General features: G+C 63.5%; 1 protein-coding gene across 1 annotated transcript; it reads left to right on the top strand.

The window, feature by feature from the left end:
- The first annotated feature begins 102 nt into the window (after nucleotides 1–102).
- On the top strand, nucleotides 103–13,837 carry IKBKG (inhibitor of nuclear factor kappa B kinase regulatory subunit gamma). The gene is made up of 12 exons (XM_058822297.1): nucleotides 103–451; nucleotides 2,545–3,107; nucleotides 3,767–3,852; nucleotides 3,977–4,021; nucleotides 6,484–6,586; nucleotides 7,501–7,610; nucleotides 8,556–8,696; nucleotides 10,007–10,103; nucleotides 10,567–10,695; nucleotides 11,042–11,166; nucleotides 13,365–13,417; nucleotides 13,506–13,837. The coding sequence occupies exons 1-12, from the start codon at nucleotides 103–105 to the stop codon at nucleotides 13,625–13,627; spliced, it is 1,923 nt and encodes a 640-aa protein (XP_058678280.1). The 3' UTR covers nucleotides 13,628–13,837.

The raw sequence follows: 13,837 nt of genomic DNA, 5'->3' as shown, positions 1-13,837 counted from the left end.
CTCTTCCCCTACCAACCAATCACCGCCGAGCGCGGGAGGAGCTACACACGGAGGCGTAACCAATCAGCGCTCTCCGCCTCTCGGCGTTGCTATGGCGCCGCCATGACATTTACCGAGGCGGAAGTGGCGGCGGGGCGCGGTGACGTCACGCGTTTCCGGCGGAAGCAGGAAGTGGCGGCGCCGCCGGGATCCCAAAAATCCCCGAATTGGGCCCGAAATCCCCGAATTGGGCCCGAAATCCCCGAATTGGGCCCGAAATCCCCGAATTGGGCCCAAACCCGCCCGAGCTCGGCCCCGAACCGGGCCCGAGCCGCGCCCGGGCCCCCGCAGCCGCCCATGAGCGGCGGGCGCTGGCGGCGGCCCGCAGAGATGGTGCAGCCGGGGCCCGAGGCGGAGCCGGCGCTGGCGGAGGCGCTGCAGCGGCTGCGGGCGGAGAACCGCGAGCTGAGGAGTGAGAACGGGGAGCTGCGGGGACTGGGATCAAACTGGGATCCAACTGGGGGGACTGGGATCAAACTGGGGGGACTGGGATCAAACTGGGGGGACTGGGATCAAACTGGGATCAAACTGGGATCCAACTGGGATCAAACTGGGATCCAACTGGGATCCAACTGGGATCCAACTGGGATCAAACTGGGATCAAACTGGGATCCAACTGGGATCAAACTGGGATCAAACTGGGGGGACTGGGAGGGACTGGGATCAAACTGGGATCAAACTGGGATCAAACTGGGGGGACTGGGAGGGACTGGGATCAAACTGGGATCAAACTGGGGGGACTGGGATCCAACTGGGATCAAACTGGCATCAAACTGGGATCAAACTGGCATCAAACTGGGATCAAACTGGGATCAAACTGGGGGGACTGGGATCCAACTGGGATCAAACTGGGATCAAACTTGGATCAAACTGGGGGGACTGGGAGCGACTGGCATCAAAGTGGGGGGGACTGGGATGGAACTGGGATCGGACTGGAGGGAACTGAAACCAAACTGGGGGGGACTGGGATAGACTGGGAGGGGATTGAGGGGGACTGGGATCAAACTGGGGGGGACTGGGAGGGCACTGCGGGTGTCCCCAGGAGTGTCCCCTGTGTCCCCGTTGATGTCCGCAATGTCCCCAGTGTCCCCCAGTGTCCCCCAGTGTCCCTGGTGTCTCCACCCCCGCAATGTCCCCAAGGTCCCCAGTGTCGTCTCCGTGTCCCCCATTTCCCTGACATCCCCGATGTCACCTCAGTGTCCCCACAGCGTCCCCACGTTTTCAATGTCACAATGTCCCCACAGTGCCCAGAGTCCCGATGTCCCCAATGTCCCCAGTCCCTGCTGATGTCCCCAATGTCCCAACGGCCCCCTGTCCCCAACCCCTCCAATGTCCCCTGAATGTCCCCAGTGTCCCCAAGGCCCAGCAGCCCCATGTCCCCAAGCCATGCAATGTCCCCGGTGTCGCAGTGTCCCCGATGCCCCCTGTCCCTGCCGATGTCCCCCCTGTCCCTGCCAATGTCCCCCCTGTCCCTGCCGATGTCCCCCCTGGTGTCTTCAGGAGCTCTGTGTCCCCAATGTCCCCGATGTCCCCAGTGCTGTCCCCTGTGTCCCAGGGCTCTGTGTCACTGCACACTGTCCCTGCTGTCCCCTGTGCCTGCTGTCCCCAGTGTCCCCAGTGCTGTCCCCTGTCCCTGATGATGTCACCGCTGCTGTCCCCAGGAGCTCTGTGTCACTGCTGTCCCTGATGTCCCCAATGGTGTCCCCATGTCCCCAGGTGCCCTGGGCCACTGCACGCAGTCCCCAGTGATGTCCCCAGTGTCCCCAAGTGCCCGGTGCCACTGCACACTGTCCCCAGTGTCCCCAATATCCTTTGGTGTCCCCAGGTGCCCTGTGCCACTGCACGCAGTCCCTGATGATGTCCTCAATGATGTCCCCAATGTCACTGATGATGTCCCCAATGTCCCCAGGTGCCCTGTGCCACTGCACGCAGTCCCTGCGGCAGCGCCTGGACGAGCTGTGCCTGTCCCCAGTGATGTCCCCAATGTCCCCAATGTCCCCATGTTGTCCCCAGGTGCCCTGTGCCACTGCACGCAGTCCCTGATGATGTCCCCAATGATGTCCCCAATGGTGTCCCCATGTCCCCAGGTGCCCTGTGCCACTGCACGCAGTCCCTGATGATGTCCCCAATGATGTCCCCATGTCCCCATGTCCCCAGGTGCCCTGTGCCACTGCACGCAGTCCCCAATGATGTCCCCAGTGATGTCCCCATGTTGTCCCCAGGTGCCCTGTGCCACTGCACGCAGTCCCTGATGATGTCCCCAATGATGTCCCCAATGGTGTCCCCATGTCCCCAGGTGCCCTGTGCCACTGCACGCAGTCCCTGATGATGTCCCCAATGATGTCCCCATGTCCCCATGTCCCCAGGTGCCCTGTGCCACTGCACGCAGTCCCCAATGATGTCCCCAGTGATGTCCCCATGTTGTCCCCAGGTGCCCTGTGCCACTGCACGCAGTCCCTGATGATGTCCCCAGTGATGTCCCCAATGGTGTCCCCTTGTCCCCAGGTGCCCTGTGCCACTGCACGCAGTCCCTGCGGCAGCGCCTGGACGAGCTGCGCCGGCTGCAGCTGCAGCGCCGGGGGGAGCGGGAGCTGCTGCGCGGCCGCTGGGGCCAGGCCCGGCAGCTGGTGCTGCACCTGCGGGGACGGCGCGGGGACGGCGGGGACGCGCCCGGGGACGGCGCTGACGGCGGCGGGGACGCCGAGGACGCCTCCGAGGACGTCAGGGACGCCGCTGGGGACGCCGGGAGCGCCCCTGGGGACACCAAGGACGCCGCCAGGGCCGTCAGGGACGCCGCCGAGGGCACCGAGGACACCCTTGGGGACGTCAGCATCACCGCTGGGGACACCAAAACCGGCCCTGGGGACACCGAAACCGGCCCTGGGGACACCCACAACACCCTTGGGGACGCCAAAAACGGCCCCGAGGACACCAAGAGCAGCCTTGAGGACATCGGGGACACCCGTGAGGGCACCAAGGACAGCCCTGGGGACATCAGGGACACCCTCGGGGACACCCTCGGGGACACTGGGGACAGCTGCAGGAGCGCCCCTGACACCAGCGCCAAGGTGGGTGTGGCCCCCCCGGCTGTGTCCCCGCTCTGTGTCCCCTCTGTGCCACCACTGCGTCCCCCCCATGTCCCCCACACCCCTGCCACCGCTCCCAGTTGTCCCCAGTGTGTCCCCCAATGTCCTCCCCGCTTCTCCCAGTGTCCCTTCTCTGGCCCCAGTGTCCCCCTGATGTCCCCAGTGTCCCCACTGCCCCCCCCCCCCCCCGGTGTCCCCTCCCTTGGGCAATGTCCCCAATGTCCCCAGTGTCCCCCTAATGTCCCCCGACATCCTCCAGATCTCCCTTATGTCCCCCTGGAGTGTCCCCAGTGTCCCCCTGGGGAACCCCCAATGTCCCTTGATGTCCCCAGTGTCCCTCTGATGTCCCCCTGATGTTCCCAGCATCCCCTTGATGTCCCTCAGTGTCCCCCTGATGTCCCCAATGTCCCCACAGCCTCCCCACAGTGTCCCTCTGATGTCCCCCATGTCCCCACAGCCCCTGTCGGTGTCCCCTCCCCTGGACGATGTCCCCAGTGTCCCCCTGATGTCCCCAATGTCCCCACAGCCCCCCCGTCTCGGTGTCCCCTCCCTTGGAGGACGTCCCCAATGTCCCATTGATGTCTCCACTGTCCCCACAGCCCCCCCCCAGTGTCCCTCTGATGTCCCCACTGTCCCCACAGCCCCTGTCGGTGTCCCCTCCCCTGGACGATGTCCCCGCTGTCCCGGAGCCTCCCCAGGCCCCCCCCGGGGCCCCTCTGGAGCCCAGGTGAGCCCCCCTGTCCCCCCAATGTCCCCCCAATGTCCCCCCTGTCCCCCCAATGTCCCCCCTGTCCCCCCTGGGGACTCCCCGATGTCCCCAAGCCCTTCTGACCCCCCTCGTGTCCCCCCAGCTCCGAGGAGCAGCTGAGGCAGCGCCTGGCAGAGGCTGAGGCTGAGTGAGTTGGGGACATTGGGGACACTGGGGACACTGGGGACACTGGGGACACTGGGGACACTGGGGACATTGGAAGCAATGGCGATATTGGGGACGCGTGGGGACACTGGGGACATTGGGGGATTGGGGACATTGGCCTCAGTGGGGACGTTGGGGACATTGAGGACACTGGGGGATGGGGGACGTTGGGGACATTGGGGAAACATTTGGGATATTGGGGACAACGGGGTCAGTGGGGGGATTGGGGACATTGGGGACACTGGGGACATTGGGGGATTGGGGACATTGGCCTCAGTGGGGACGTTGGGGACATTGAGGACACTGGGGGATTGGGGACAGTGGGGACATTGGGGTCAAAGGGGGAATGGGGACATTTGGGACTTTGGGGACACTGGGTACAGCCTGGGGACATTGGGGAATTGGGGACATTGGGGAAACATTTGGGGATATTGGGGACAACGGGGTCAGTGGGGATATTGGGGACATTGGGGACACCTGGGGACATTGGGGATGTTGGGGACATTGGGCTCAGTGGGGACGTTGGGGACATTGAGGACACTGGGGGATTCTGGACGTTGGGGACATTGGGGACACTGGGAACACTGGGGACATTGGGGACATCAGGGACATTGGAGGAACACTGGGGACATTGGGGGATTGGGGACATTGGGGACAATGAGAGACTGGGGACACTGGGGATGTTGGGAGGGAACTGGGGACGTTGGGGACAATTGGGACATTGGGGGACTGGGGACAGTTGGTGGCACTGGGGACAAAGGGGTCAGTGGGGGGAATGGGGACATTGGGGACATTGGGACATTGGGGATGTTGGGGACATTGGGGACACTGGGGTCAGTGGGGGGAATGGCGACATTGGGGGCAATGGGGACACTGGGGACACCTGAGGACACTGGGGGGATTGGGGGACACTGGGGGCACTGGTGACATTGGGGGGATTGGGGACAGCGGGGACATTGGGGACACCTGGAGACAGCGGGGACATTGGAGGATTGGGGACACTGGGGACACTGGGGACATGGGGGACACTGGGGACATTGGGGACATTGAGGACACTGGGGTCAACAGGGACGTTGGGGGGACATTGGGGGATTGGGACACTGGGGACACCTGGGGGGGACATTGGGGGAACATTGGGGACACTTGGGACATTGGGGACATTGGGGACATTGGAGGAAACGGGAACATTGGGACATTGGGGTCAATGGGGGACACTGGGGGGATTGGGGACATTGAGGACACCTGGGGACATTGGGGACAATGGGAGCAGTGAGGACACTGGGGGGACATTGGGGGACTGGGGACACTGGGGACAACAGGGACGTTGCAGGGAAGGGGCACACTGGGAACATTGGGGACACTGGGGACACTTGGGACATTGAAGGGACACTGGGGGGACATTGGGGGATTGGGGACATTGAGGATGTTGGGGACAGTCTGGGGACATTGGGGACACCTGGGGGCATTGAAGGTGTTGGGGACATTGGGGATGGTCTGGGGACACCTGGGGACAGGCTGGTGGCCCTGCGCGCCCACGTGGGGTGGGTTTGGTGACACCAATGAGCCCTGGTGACCCTTGGTGACATTGGTGTCCTTGTCCCCAGGCTGGTGGCCCTGCAAGTAGCGTTGGGCAGGGTTTGGTGACACCAATGAGCCCTGGTGACACTGGTGTCACTGTCCCCAGGCTGGTGGCCCTGCAGATGGCATTGGGCAGGGTTTGGTGCCATTTGGTGCCATCTGGTGACACTGGTGCCATCTGACAGGCTGGTGGCCCCGCGGTGCTCTGTGGCCGTGGGTTTGGTGACACCAATGAGCCCTGGTGACACTGGTGACACCGGTGTCCCTGTCCCCAATCTGGTGGTGCTGTGCTCTCGCGTGGGGTGGGTTTGGTGCCATTTGATGCCATTGGTGACCCTTGATGTCCCTGTCCCCAGGCTGGTGGCCCTACAGGTGGCGTTGGGCAGGGTTTGGTCACCCTTGGTGACACTGGTGACACCAATGACCCTTGATGTCACTGTCCCCGGGCTGGTGGCTGCGGTTCTGCATGGGGCGGGTTTGGTGCCATTTGGTGATCCCTGGTGACATTTGGTGACACTGGTGCCATTTGGTGACGGGCTGGTGGCCCTGCGGTCCCGCATGGGGTGGGTTTGGTGACACCAATGACCCTTGGTGACACCAGTGTCCCTGTCCCCAGGCTGGTGGCCCTGCGGTCCCACGTGGGATGGGTTTGGTGCCACCAATGACCTTTGGTGACGCCAGTGAGCCCTGGTGACCCTTGGTGACACCGGTGTCCCTGTCCCCAGGCTGGTGGCCCTGTGGGTGGTGCTGGGCAGGGTGTGGTGGCCCTTGGTGACACCGGTGTCCCTGTCCCCAGGCTGGTGGCCCTGTGGGTGGTGCTGGGCAGGGTGTGGTGGCCCTTGGTGACACCGGTGTCCCTGTCCCCAGGCTGGTGGCCCTGCGCTCCCGCGTGGCCGTGGCCGAGCTCCGCGCTCAGGACGTTTCCCGCGCGGCCGAGCTGCAGCTGCAGGGACTGCGCCGACAGCTGGAGGTACCCGGGGGGACACGGGGACACTGGGGACACTGGGGACAGCTGGAGGTACCCGGGGGGACACGGGGACACTGGGGACACTGGGGACAGCTGGAGGTACCCGGGGGGACATGGGGACACGGGGACACTGGGGACAGCTGGAGGTACCCGGGGGGACATGGGGACACTGGGGACAGCTGGAGGTACCCGGGGGGACATGGGGACACTGGGGACACTGGGGACAGCTGGAGGTACCCGGGGGACACACGGGGACATGGGGACACTGGGGACAGCTGGAGGTACCCGGGGGGACATGGGGACACGGGGACACTGGGGACAGCTGGAGGTACCTGGGGGGACACGGGGACACTGGGGACAGCTGGAGGTACCCAGGGGACACAAGGGGGACATGGGGACACTGGGGACAGCTGGTTCAGCTGGGGACATCTGGGACATCTGGGGGCACAGGGGGACAGCTGGAGGTACTGGAGACACAGGGGACACAGGGGGACAGGGGACACTGGGAGACATGGGGACAGCTGGGGACAACCCTGGGGACACCTGAGGACAGCAGAAGGTACCAGGGACACCTGGGGACACAGGGGGACAGCCTTGGGGACAGCTGGGGACACAGGGGGACAGCTGGAGGGACAGGGGACACCTGGGGACACCAGGGACACCCCTGTGGACACGAGGACACTTGGGGGCAGCCCCAGGCACGTGGGGACAGTTGGGGACACTGGGGACAGCCCTGGGGACACTGGACACACCTGGGGATAGGGGATAGCCAGGGACACACAGGGGGTGACAGTGTCCCTGTCGGTGTCCCCAGCAGGGTGACAGTGTCCCTGTGCCTGTCCCCAGGTGACCCAGGGGTGACAGTGTCCTGTCCCCAGGTGACACGGGGGTGACAGTGTCCCTGTCGGTGTCCCCAGCAGGACAAGGCCCAGGTCCAGGCCCAGGTGACGTCGCTGCTGGGGGAGCTCCGGGAGAGCCAAAACCGCCTGGAGAGGAGCCGGGCAGAGAGAGAGCACCTGGAGCGCAGGTGGGGACACCTGGGGACACCTGGGGACATTGGGGACATGGGGACACCTGGGGACACCTGGGGACATGGGGACACTGCTGCAGAGCCGGGCAGAGAGAGAGCACCTGGAGCGCAGGTGGGGACACCTGGGGACATGGGGACACCTGGGGGGACACCTTGAGGGTGACACAGGAATGCCTGGGGACACCTGGAGCGCAGGTGGGGACACCTGGATGGGACACAGGGGGACATGGGGACACCTTGGGGACACCTGGGGGGACATGGGGACACCTAGGGAGACACCTGGGGACACCTGGAGCGCAGGTGGGGGGACAGGGAGACACCTGGGGGTGACACAGGAATGCCTGGGGACACCTGGGGGGACAGCGAGACACCTGGGGACACCTGGGGGAATACGAGGCACTTGGGGGGACACCTGGGGACACCTGGAGGAGTATGGGGGGACACGGGGACACCTGGAGGGACATGGCGGGGACACCTGGGGACATCTGGGGGGGACACGGGGACACCTGGGGACACCTGGAGGGGTATGGAGGGACACGGGGACACCTGGGGGGACACCTGGGGTTCAGGGACTGTCCCCGAGGGGAGGGGACACCACAGTTGAGCCGGGTGGAGCAGGAGCACCCGGAGCACGGGTAGGAGTGGCAGGTGACATCGGGTGACACCGAGATGTCACAGGGTTTAAGGGATGTTGAGCGGTGCCACCGGCTCAGGGAGGTGACACCGGGTGACACTGGGTGACACACAGGGCCCACGGGGATGCTGGTGGTGCCGCCAGTTTGAGGAGGTGACAGTGGGGTGGCACTGAGTGACAATGGGTGACAATGGGGTGCCCCTGGGCCCGCGGGGACGCCGAGCGGTGCCAGCAGCTGGAGGAGGTGGCACAGAGTGACAATGGGTGACAGCGGGTGACAGCGTGGTGTCCCTTTGGTGTCCCCGCAGGGCCCGCGGTGACGCCGAGCGGTGCCAGCAGCTGGAGGAGGTGGCCCAGGGCCATCAGGTGCAGCTGGACCAGCTCCGGCTCCAGGTGACCAACCTGGAAACCGCCCTGAGGGTGGAGCGGCGCGGGGCCACCGAGGAGAAGTGAGTGACGGACACGGGGACAGTGAGTGACAGACACGGGGACAGTGAGTGACAGCCGTGGGGACACGGGGACAGTGAGTGACGGACACGGGGACAGTGAGTGACAGCCATGGGGACACGGGGACAGTGAGTGACAGCTGTGGGGACAGTGAGTGACAGCCATGGGGACACGGGGACAGTGAGTGACAGCCCTGGGGACACGGGGACAGTGAGTGACAGCAATGGGGACACGGGGACAGTGAGTGACACTGGGGACAACAGGGGGAGTGAGTGACAACAACGGGGACACGGGGACACTGGGGAGGAGTGAGTGATAACAGGGACGTGGGCGGGGCTGGCACCTGGGGACACCCATTGGTGTCCCCAGTGTCCCCTCACTGTCCCCCAGTGTCCCAGTGGGAGCTGGTGGCACTCAAGGCCACCTGTCCCTGATGATGTCCCCAGTGTCTCCAATCCCTGTCCCCAATGTCCCCAGTGTCCCAGGAGGAAGCCGGTGCGGCTGCAGGCTGCCTGTCCCCCATCAATGTCCCCTTGATGTCCCCAATGGCCCCAGTCAATGTCCCCAATGTCCCCTCAATGTCCCCAATCAATGATCAATGTCCCCAGTGTCCCTGATGTCCCCTATGTCCCCTCAATGTCCCCAATCCCTGTCCCCAGGAGGAAGCTGGTGCAGCTGCAGGCTGCCTGTCCCCAGTGTCCCCAGTGTCCCCAATATCTGTGATATCCCCAGTGTCCCCAGTGTCCCCAATGTCCCCAGACAATGTCCCCCAATGTCCCTGATATCTCCCATGTCCCCACTGTCCCCAATGTCCCCAATGTCCCCAGTATCCCCCAGTGTCCCCAATGTCCCCAGTGTCCCCAATGTCCCCACTGTCCCCAGTGTCCCCACTGTCCCCAGTGTCCCCAGTGTCCCCACTGTCCCCAGTGTCCCCAGTGTCCCCACTGTCCCCAATGTCCCCAATGTCCCCACTGTCCCCAGTGTCCCCACTGTCCCCACTGTCCCCAATGTCCCCACTGTCCCCACTGTCCCCAGTGTCCCCACTGTCCCCACTGTCCCCAATGTCCCCAGTGTCCCCACTGTCCCCAATGTCCCCAGTGTCCCCACTGTCCCCAGTGTCCCCACTGTCCCCACTGTCCCCACTGTCCCCAGTGTCCCCACTGTCCCCACTGTCCCCAATGTCCCCAGTGTCCCCACTGTCCCCAGTGTCCCCACTGTCCCCAATGTCCCCACTGTCCCCAGTGTCCCCACTGTCCCCACTGTCCCCAGTGTCCCCACTGTCCCCAGTGTCCCCAGTGTCCCCTGTCCCCAGGAGGAAGCTGGTGCAGCTGCAGGCCGCGTACCATCACCTGTTCCAGGAGTACGACGCCCACATCAAGGCCAGCCTGGAGGGGGACAAACGGAGCCAGGTGAGGGACAGGGACACCTGGGGACACACCTGGGCACGCCTGGGGACAGGGCAGGTGTCCCCTTGTCCCTGTTCCATTCCCTCTTGGGGACATCTGGAATGTCCCTGTGGCCCCTTGAGTGGTTCAGGTGCCCTCAGGTGAGTCGCCAGGTGACACAGGTGACCCCCAGGTGACACAGGCGATGTCACAGGTGATGGCAAAGGTGATGTCGCAGGTGTCTCAGGTGTCCTTGTCCCCCCCATCCAGGTGTCACAGGTGCTCTCTCAGGTGACACAGGTGATGTCACAGGTGTCTCAGGTGTCACAGGTGCCATTGTCCCCCCCAGGTGACACAGGAGCAGCTCCGTGCGGCCGAGGCCGTGCCGGGGGTGCAGTGGGAGGGTGACACAGGTGATGTCACAGGTGATGTCACAGGTGATGTCAGAGGTGTCTCAGGTGTCACAGGTGTCCCTGTCCCCCCCCAGGTGACGCAGGAGCAGCTCCGTGCGGCCGAGGCCGCGCTGGCCCTCAAGCAGGAGCTCATCGATCGCCTCAAGGATGAGGCCGAGCGCCAGCGGGCGGCCCTGGAGACCATCCCGGTGCTGCAGGCACAGGTGGGGCTTTGGGGGGGACCCCGGGGGGCTCCTGAGACCCCCAAACTCAGGTCAATGTCCCCCAGGTGGGGCTGGGGGGATCTGGGAGGATCGTGGGGGATTTTGGGGTTCCTGACCCCCCCAACATCCCCAGGCCGACATTTACCGCGCGGATTTCGAGGCGGAGCGCGCGGTGCCGGGGGGAGGCGTGGGTGGGTTTGGGGTGGAATTGGGGGTTCCTTGGATGGATTTTGGATGGATTTGGGGTGGATTTTGGGGTTCCCTGGATGGATTTTGGGTTCCTTGGATGGATTTTGGATGGATTTGGGGTGGATTTTGGGGCTCCTGACCCCCCCACCATCCCCAGGCCGACATTTACCGCGCGGATTTCGAGGCGGAGCGCGCGGCGCGGGAGCAGCTGCACGGGCAGCGCGAGGCTCTGCAGGAGGAGCTGAACCAGCTGCGGCTGCGGCTCAGCGGGGACGGGGCCCGGTACGGCACCGACACCCCAAAACCAGCACAAAGCACCCCAAACACCCTGAAAACAGCCCAAAACCAGCCAGAACACCCCAAAAACAGCTCAAAACCAGCCCAAACACCCTGAAAACAGCCCAAAAACAGCCCCAAAACCAGCCCAAAACCAGCCTTTAAACAGCTCCAAAGACCCCAAAACAACCCAAACCAGCCCCAAAACACCCCAAAAACAGCTCCAAAAACCAGCCCAAAACCAGCCCCAAACCAGCCCCAAAAACAGCCCCAAAACATCCCCAAACCAGCCCCAAAATAGTCCAAAACCATCCCAAAACCAGCCAAAAACCAACCCAAAACAGACCAAAAACAGCCAAAAACCAACCCCAAAACACCCCAAGACCAGCAAAAAACAGCTCCAAAGACCCAAACCAGCCCAAACCAGCCCCAAAACACCCCAAAAACAGCTCCAAAAACCAGCCCAAAACAGTCAAAACCAGCCCAAAACCAACTCAAAACACCCCAAAACCACTCCCAAACCAGCCGAAAACAGCCCCAAACAGCCCAGAACGCCCCAAAACCGCCAACAACAGCCCAAAACCAGCCAGGAGCACCCTGATAATACACTGGAAGACCCTAAAAACACCCCAAAAATACCCACAAAACAGCCCCCAAACAGCCCAAAACAGCCCAAAACCAGCCCAAAGCAGCCCAAAACCAGCCAGGAACACCCCAAAACCAGCTCCAAAACATCCCCAAGCCAGCCCAAAAACATCCAAAAGCCCCTAAATCCCCCAGAACCCCCCCAATCCCCTTGAAACCCCGGAACCCCCTCAAATCCCTCCAAGACCCCCCTCAAATCCTTCTGAAAACCCCCCAAAATCCCCCCAAATCTCTCCCCCCAACCCCTCAAAATCCCCCCAAATCCCACCAAAGCCACCCCAATCCCCCTCAAAACCCTCCCAAATCCCTCCCAGAACCGCCCAAAATCCCCTCAAATTCCCCCAAATCCCCCTGAAACCCCTCAACCCTGCACCAAAGCCCCTCCAAAACCCTCCCAAATCCCTCCCAGACCCCCTAAACTCGCCCCAAACCCCCCAAATTCCCCCCCAAACCCCTCCCAAATCCCCTTAAATCCTCCCTAACCCCCCAAAAATGCCCTGAAAACCCCCCAAAATCCCACCAAATCCCCCCCAACCTTCAAATCCACCACCAATTCCCCCAAATCCCTCCAAAATCCCCTCAGAACCCTGCAAAAATCTCCTCAAATCTCCTGAAAACCCCCCGAAAACCTCCCCAAAATGGCCTCAAAATCCCACCAAATCTCTCCCCCCCAACCCCCTCAAATCCCCCCAAACCCCCCAAAATCCCCCAAAATCACCTCAATCCCACCCCAAATCCCTCCCAGACCCCGCAAACTCCCCTCAACCCCCCCAAATGACCCCAAATCCCCCCTCCAATTCCCCCCAAAGCCCCTCCCAACCCCCCCCAAAATCCCCCCAAAATTGCACCAAATTTCCCCAAACCCCCTCCAAACCCCCCCCAACACCCCAGATTCCCCTCGAACCCCCAAATTCCCCTCAAGCCCCCCAGATTCCCCTCGAGCCCCCCAGATTCCCCTCGAACCCCCCAGATTCCCCTCAAGCCCCCCAGATTCCCCTCGAGCCCCCCAGATTCCCCTCAAGCCCCCCAGATTCCCCTCGAACCCCCCAGATTCCCCTCAAGCCCCCCAGATTCCCCTCGAACCCCCAAATTCCCCTCAAGCCCCCCAGATTCCCCTCGAGCCCCCCAGATTCCCCTCGAACCCCCCAGATTCCCCTCAAGCCCCCCAGATTCCCCTCGAGCCCCCCAGATTCCCCTCAAGCCCCCCAGATTCCCCTCGAACCCCCCAGATTCCCCTCAAGCCCCCCAGATTCCCCTCGAGCCCCCCAGATTCCCCTCGAACCCCCCAGATTCCCCTCAAGCCCCCCAGATTCCCCTCGAGCCCCCCAGATTCCCCTCAAGCCCCCCAGATTCCCCTTGAACCCCCCAGATTCCCCTCAAGCCCCCCAGATTCCCCTCAAGCCCCCCAGATTCCCCTTGAACCCCCCAGATTCCCCTCAAGCCCCCCAGATTCCCCTCGAGCCCCCCAAATTCCCCTCAAGCCCCCCAGATTCCCCTCGAACCCCCCAGATTCCCCTTGAACCCCCCAGATTCCCCTCGAGCCCCCAATTCCCGTGCAGGGCCCGTCTGGAGGAGATGCGGAACCGGCACTCGGAGCCGCCCCCGGCCCCGGGTGAGTGCAGGGGGGGGCCCCGGGACCCCCAAACCCCCCGGGGGGGGCGGGGCAGGGTCTGACCGTGCCCCTCCCCCACCCCCCGCAGGTTTTGGGGCGCTGCTGCCGCCCCCCCCCGAGGAGGGGCCCGAGCTGTGCTGCCCCAAGTGCCAGTACAAGGCGCCGGACATGGACACGCTGCAGATCCACGTCATGGACTGCATCAAGTGAGGGGGAAACACCCCCTGAACCCCAAAAACAGCCACACAAACAGGCCCCCCAAACCCCAAAAACAGCCCCGGGGGAACCCCCAAAACCAGCCCCAAAACAACCCAAAACCAGCCCCAAAACACCCCAAAAACAGCCCTGGGGGAACCCCAGAAACAGTCCCCCCTAAAACCCCCAAAACCAGCCCATAAACACCCCAAAACAGCCCCACAA

Source organism: Ammospiza caudacuta, chromosome 32, assembly GCF_027887145.1.
Source record: "Ammospiza caudacuta isolate bAmmCau1 chromosome 32, bAmmCau1.pri, whole genome shotgun sequence".
In the NCBI taxonomy this organism is placed as follows: domain Eukaryota; kingdom Metazoa; phylum Chordata; class Aves; order Passeriformes; family Passerellidae; genus Ammospiza; species Ammospiza caudacuta.
The sequence above is the reverse complement of the archived record's forward strand: the minus strand, read 5'-3'. Positions and strand labels throughout refer to the sequence as shown.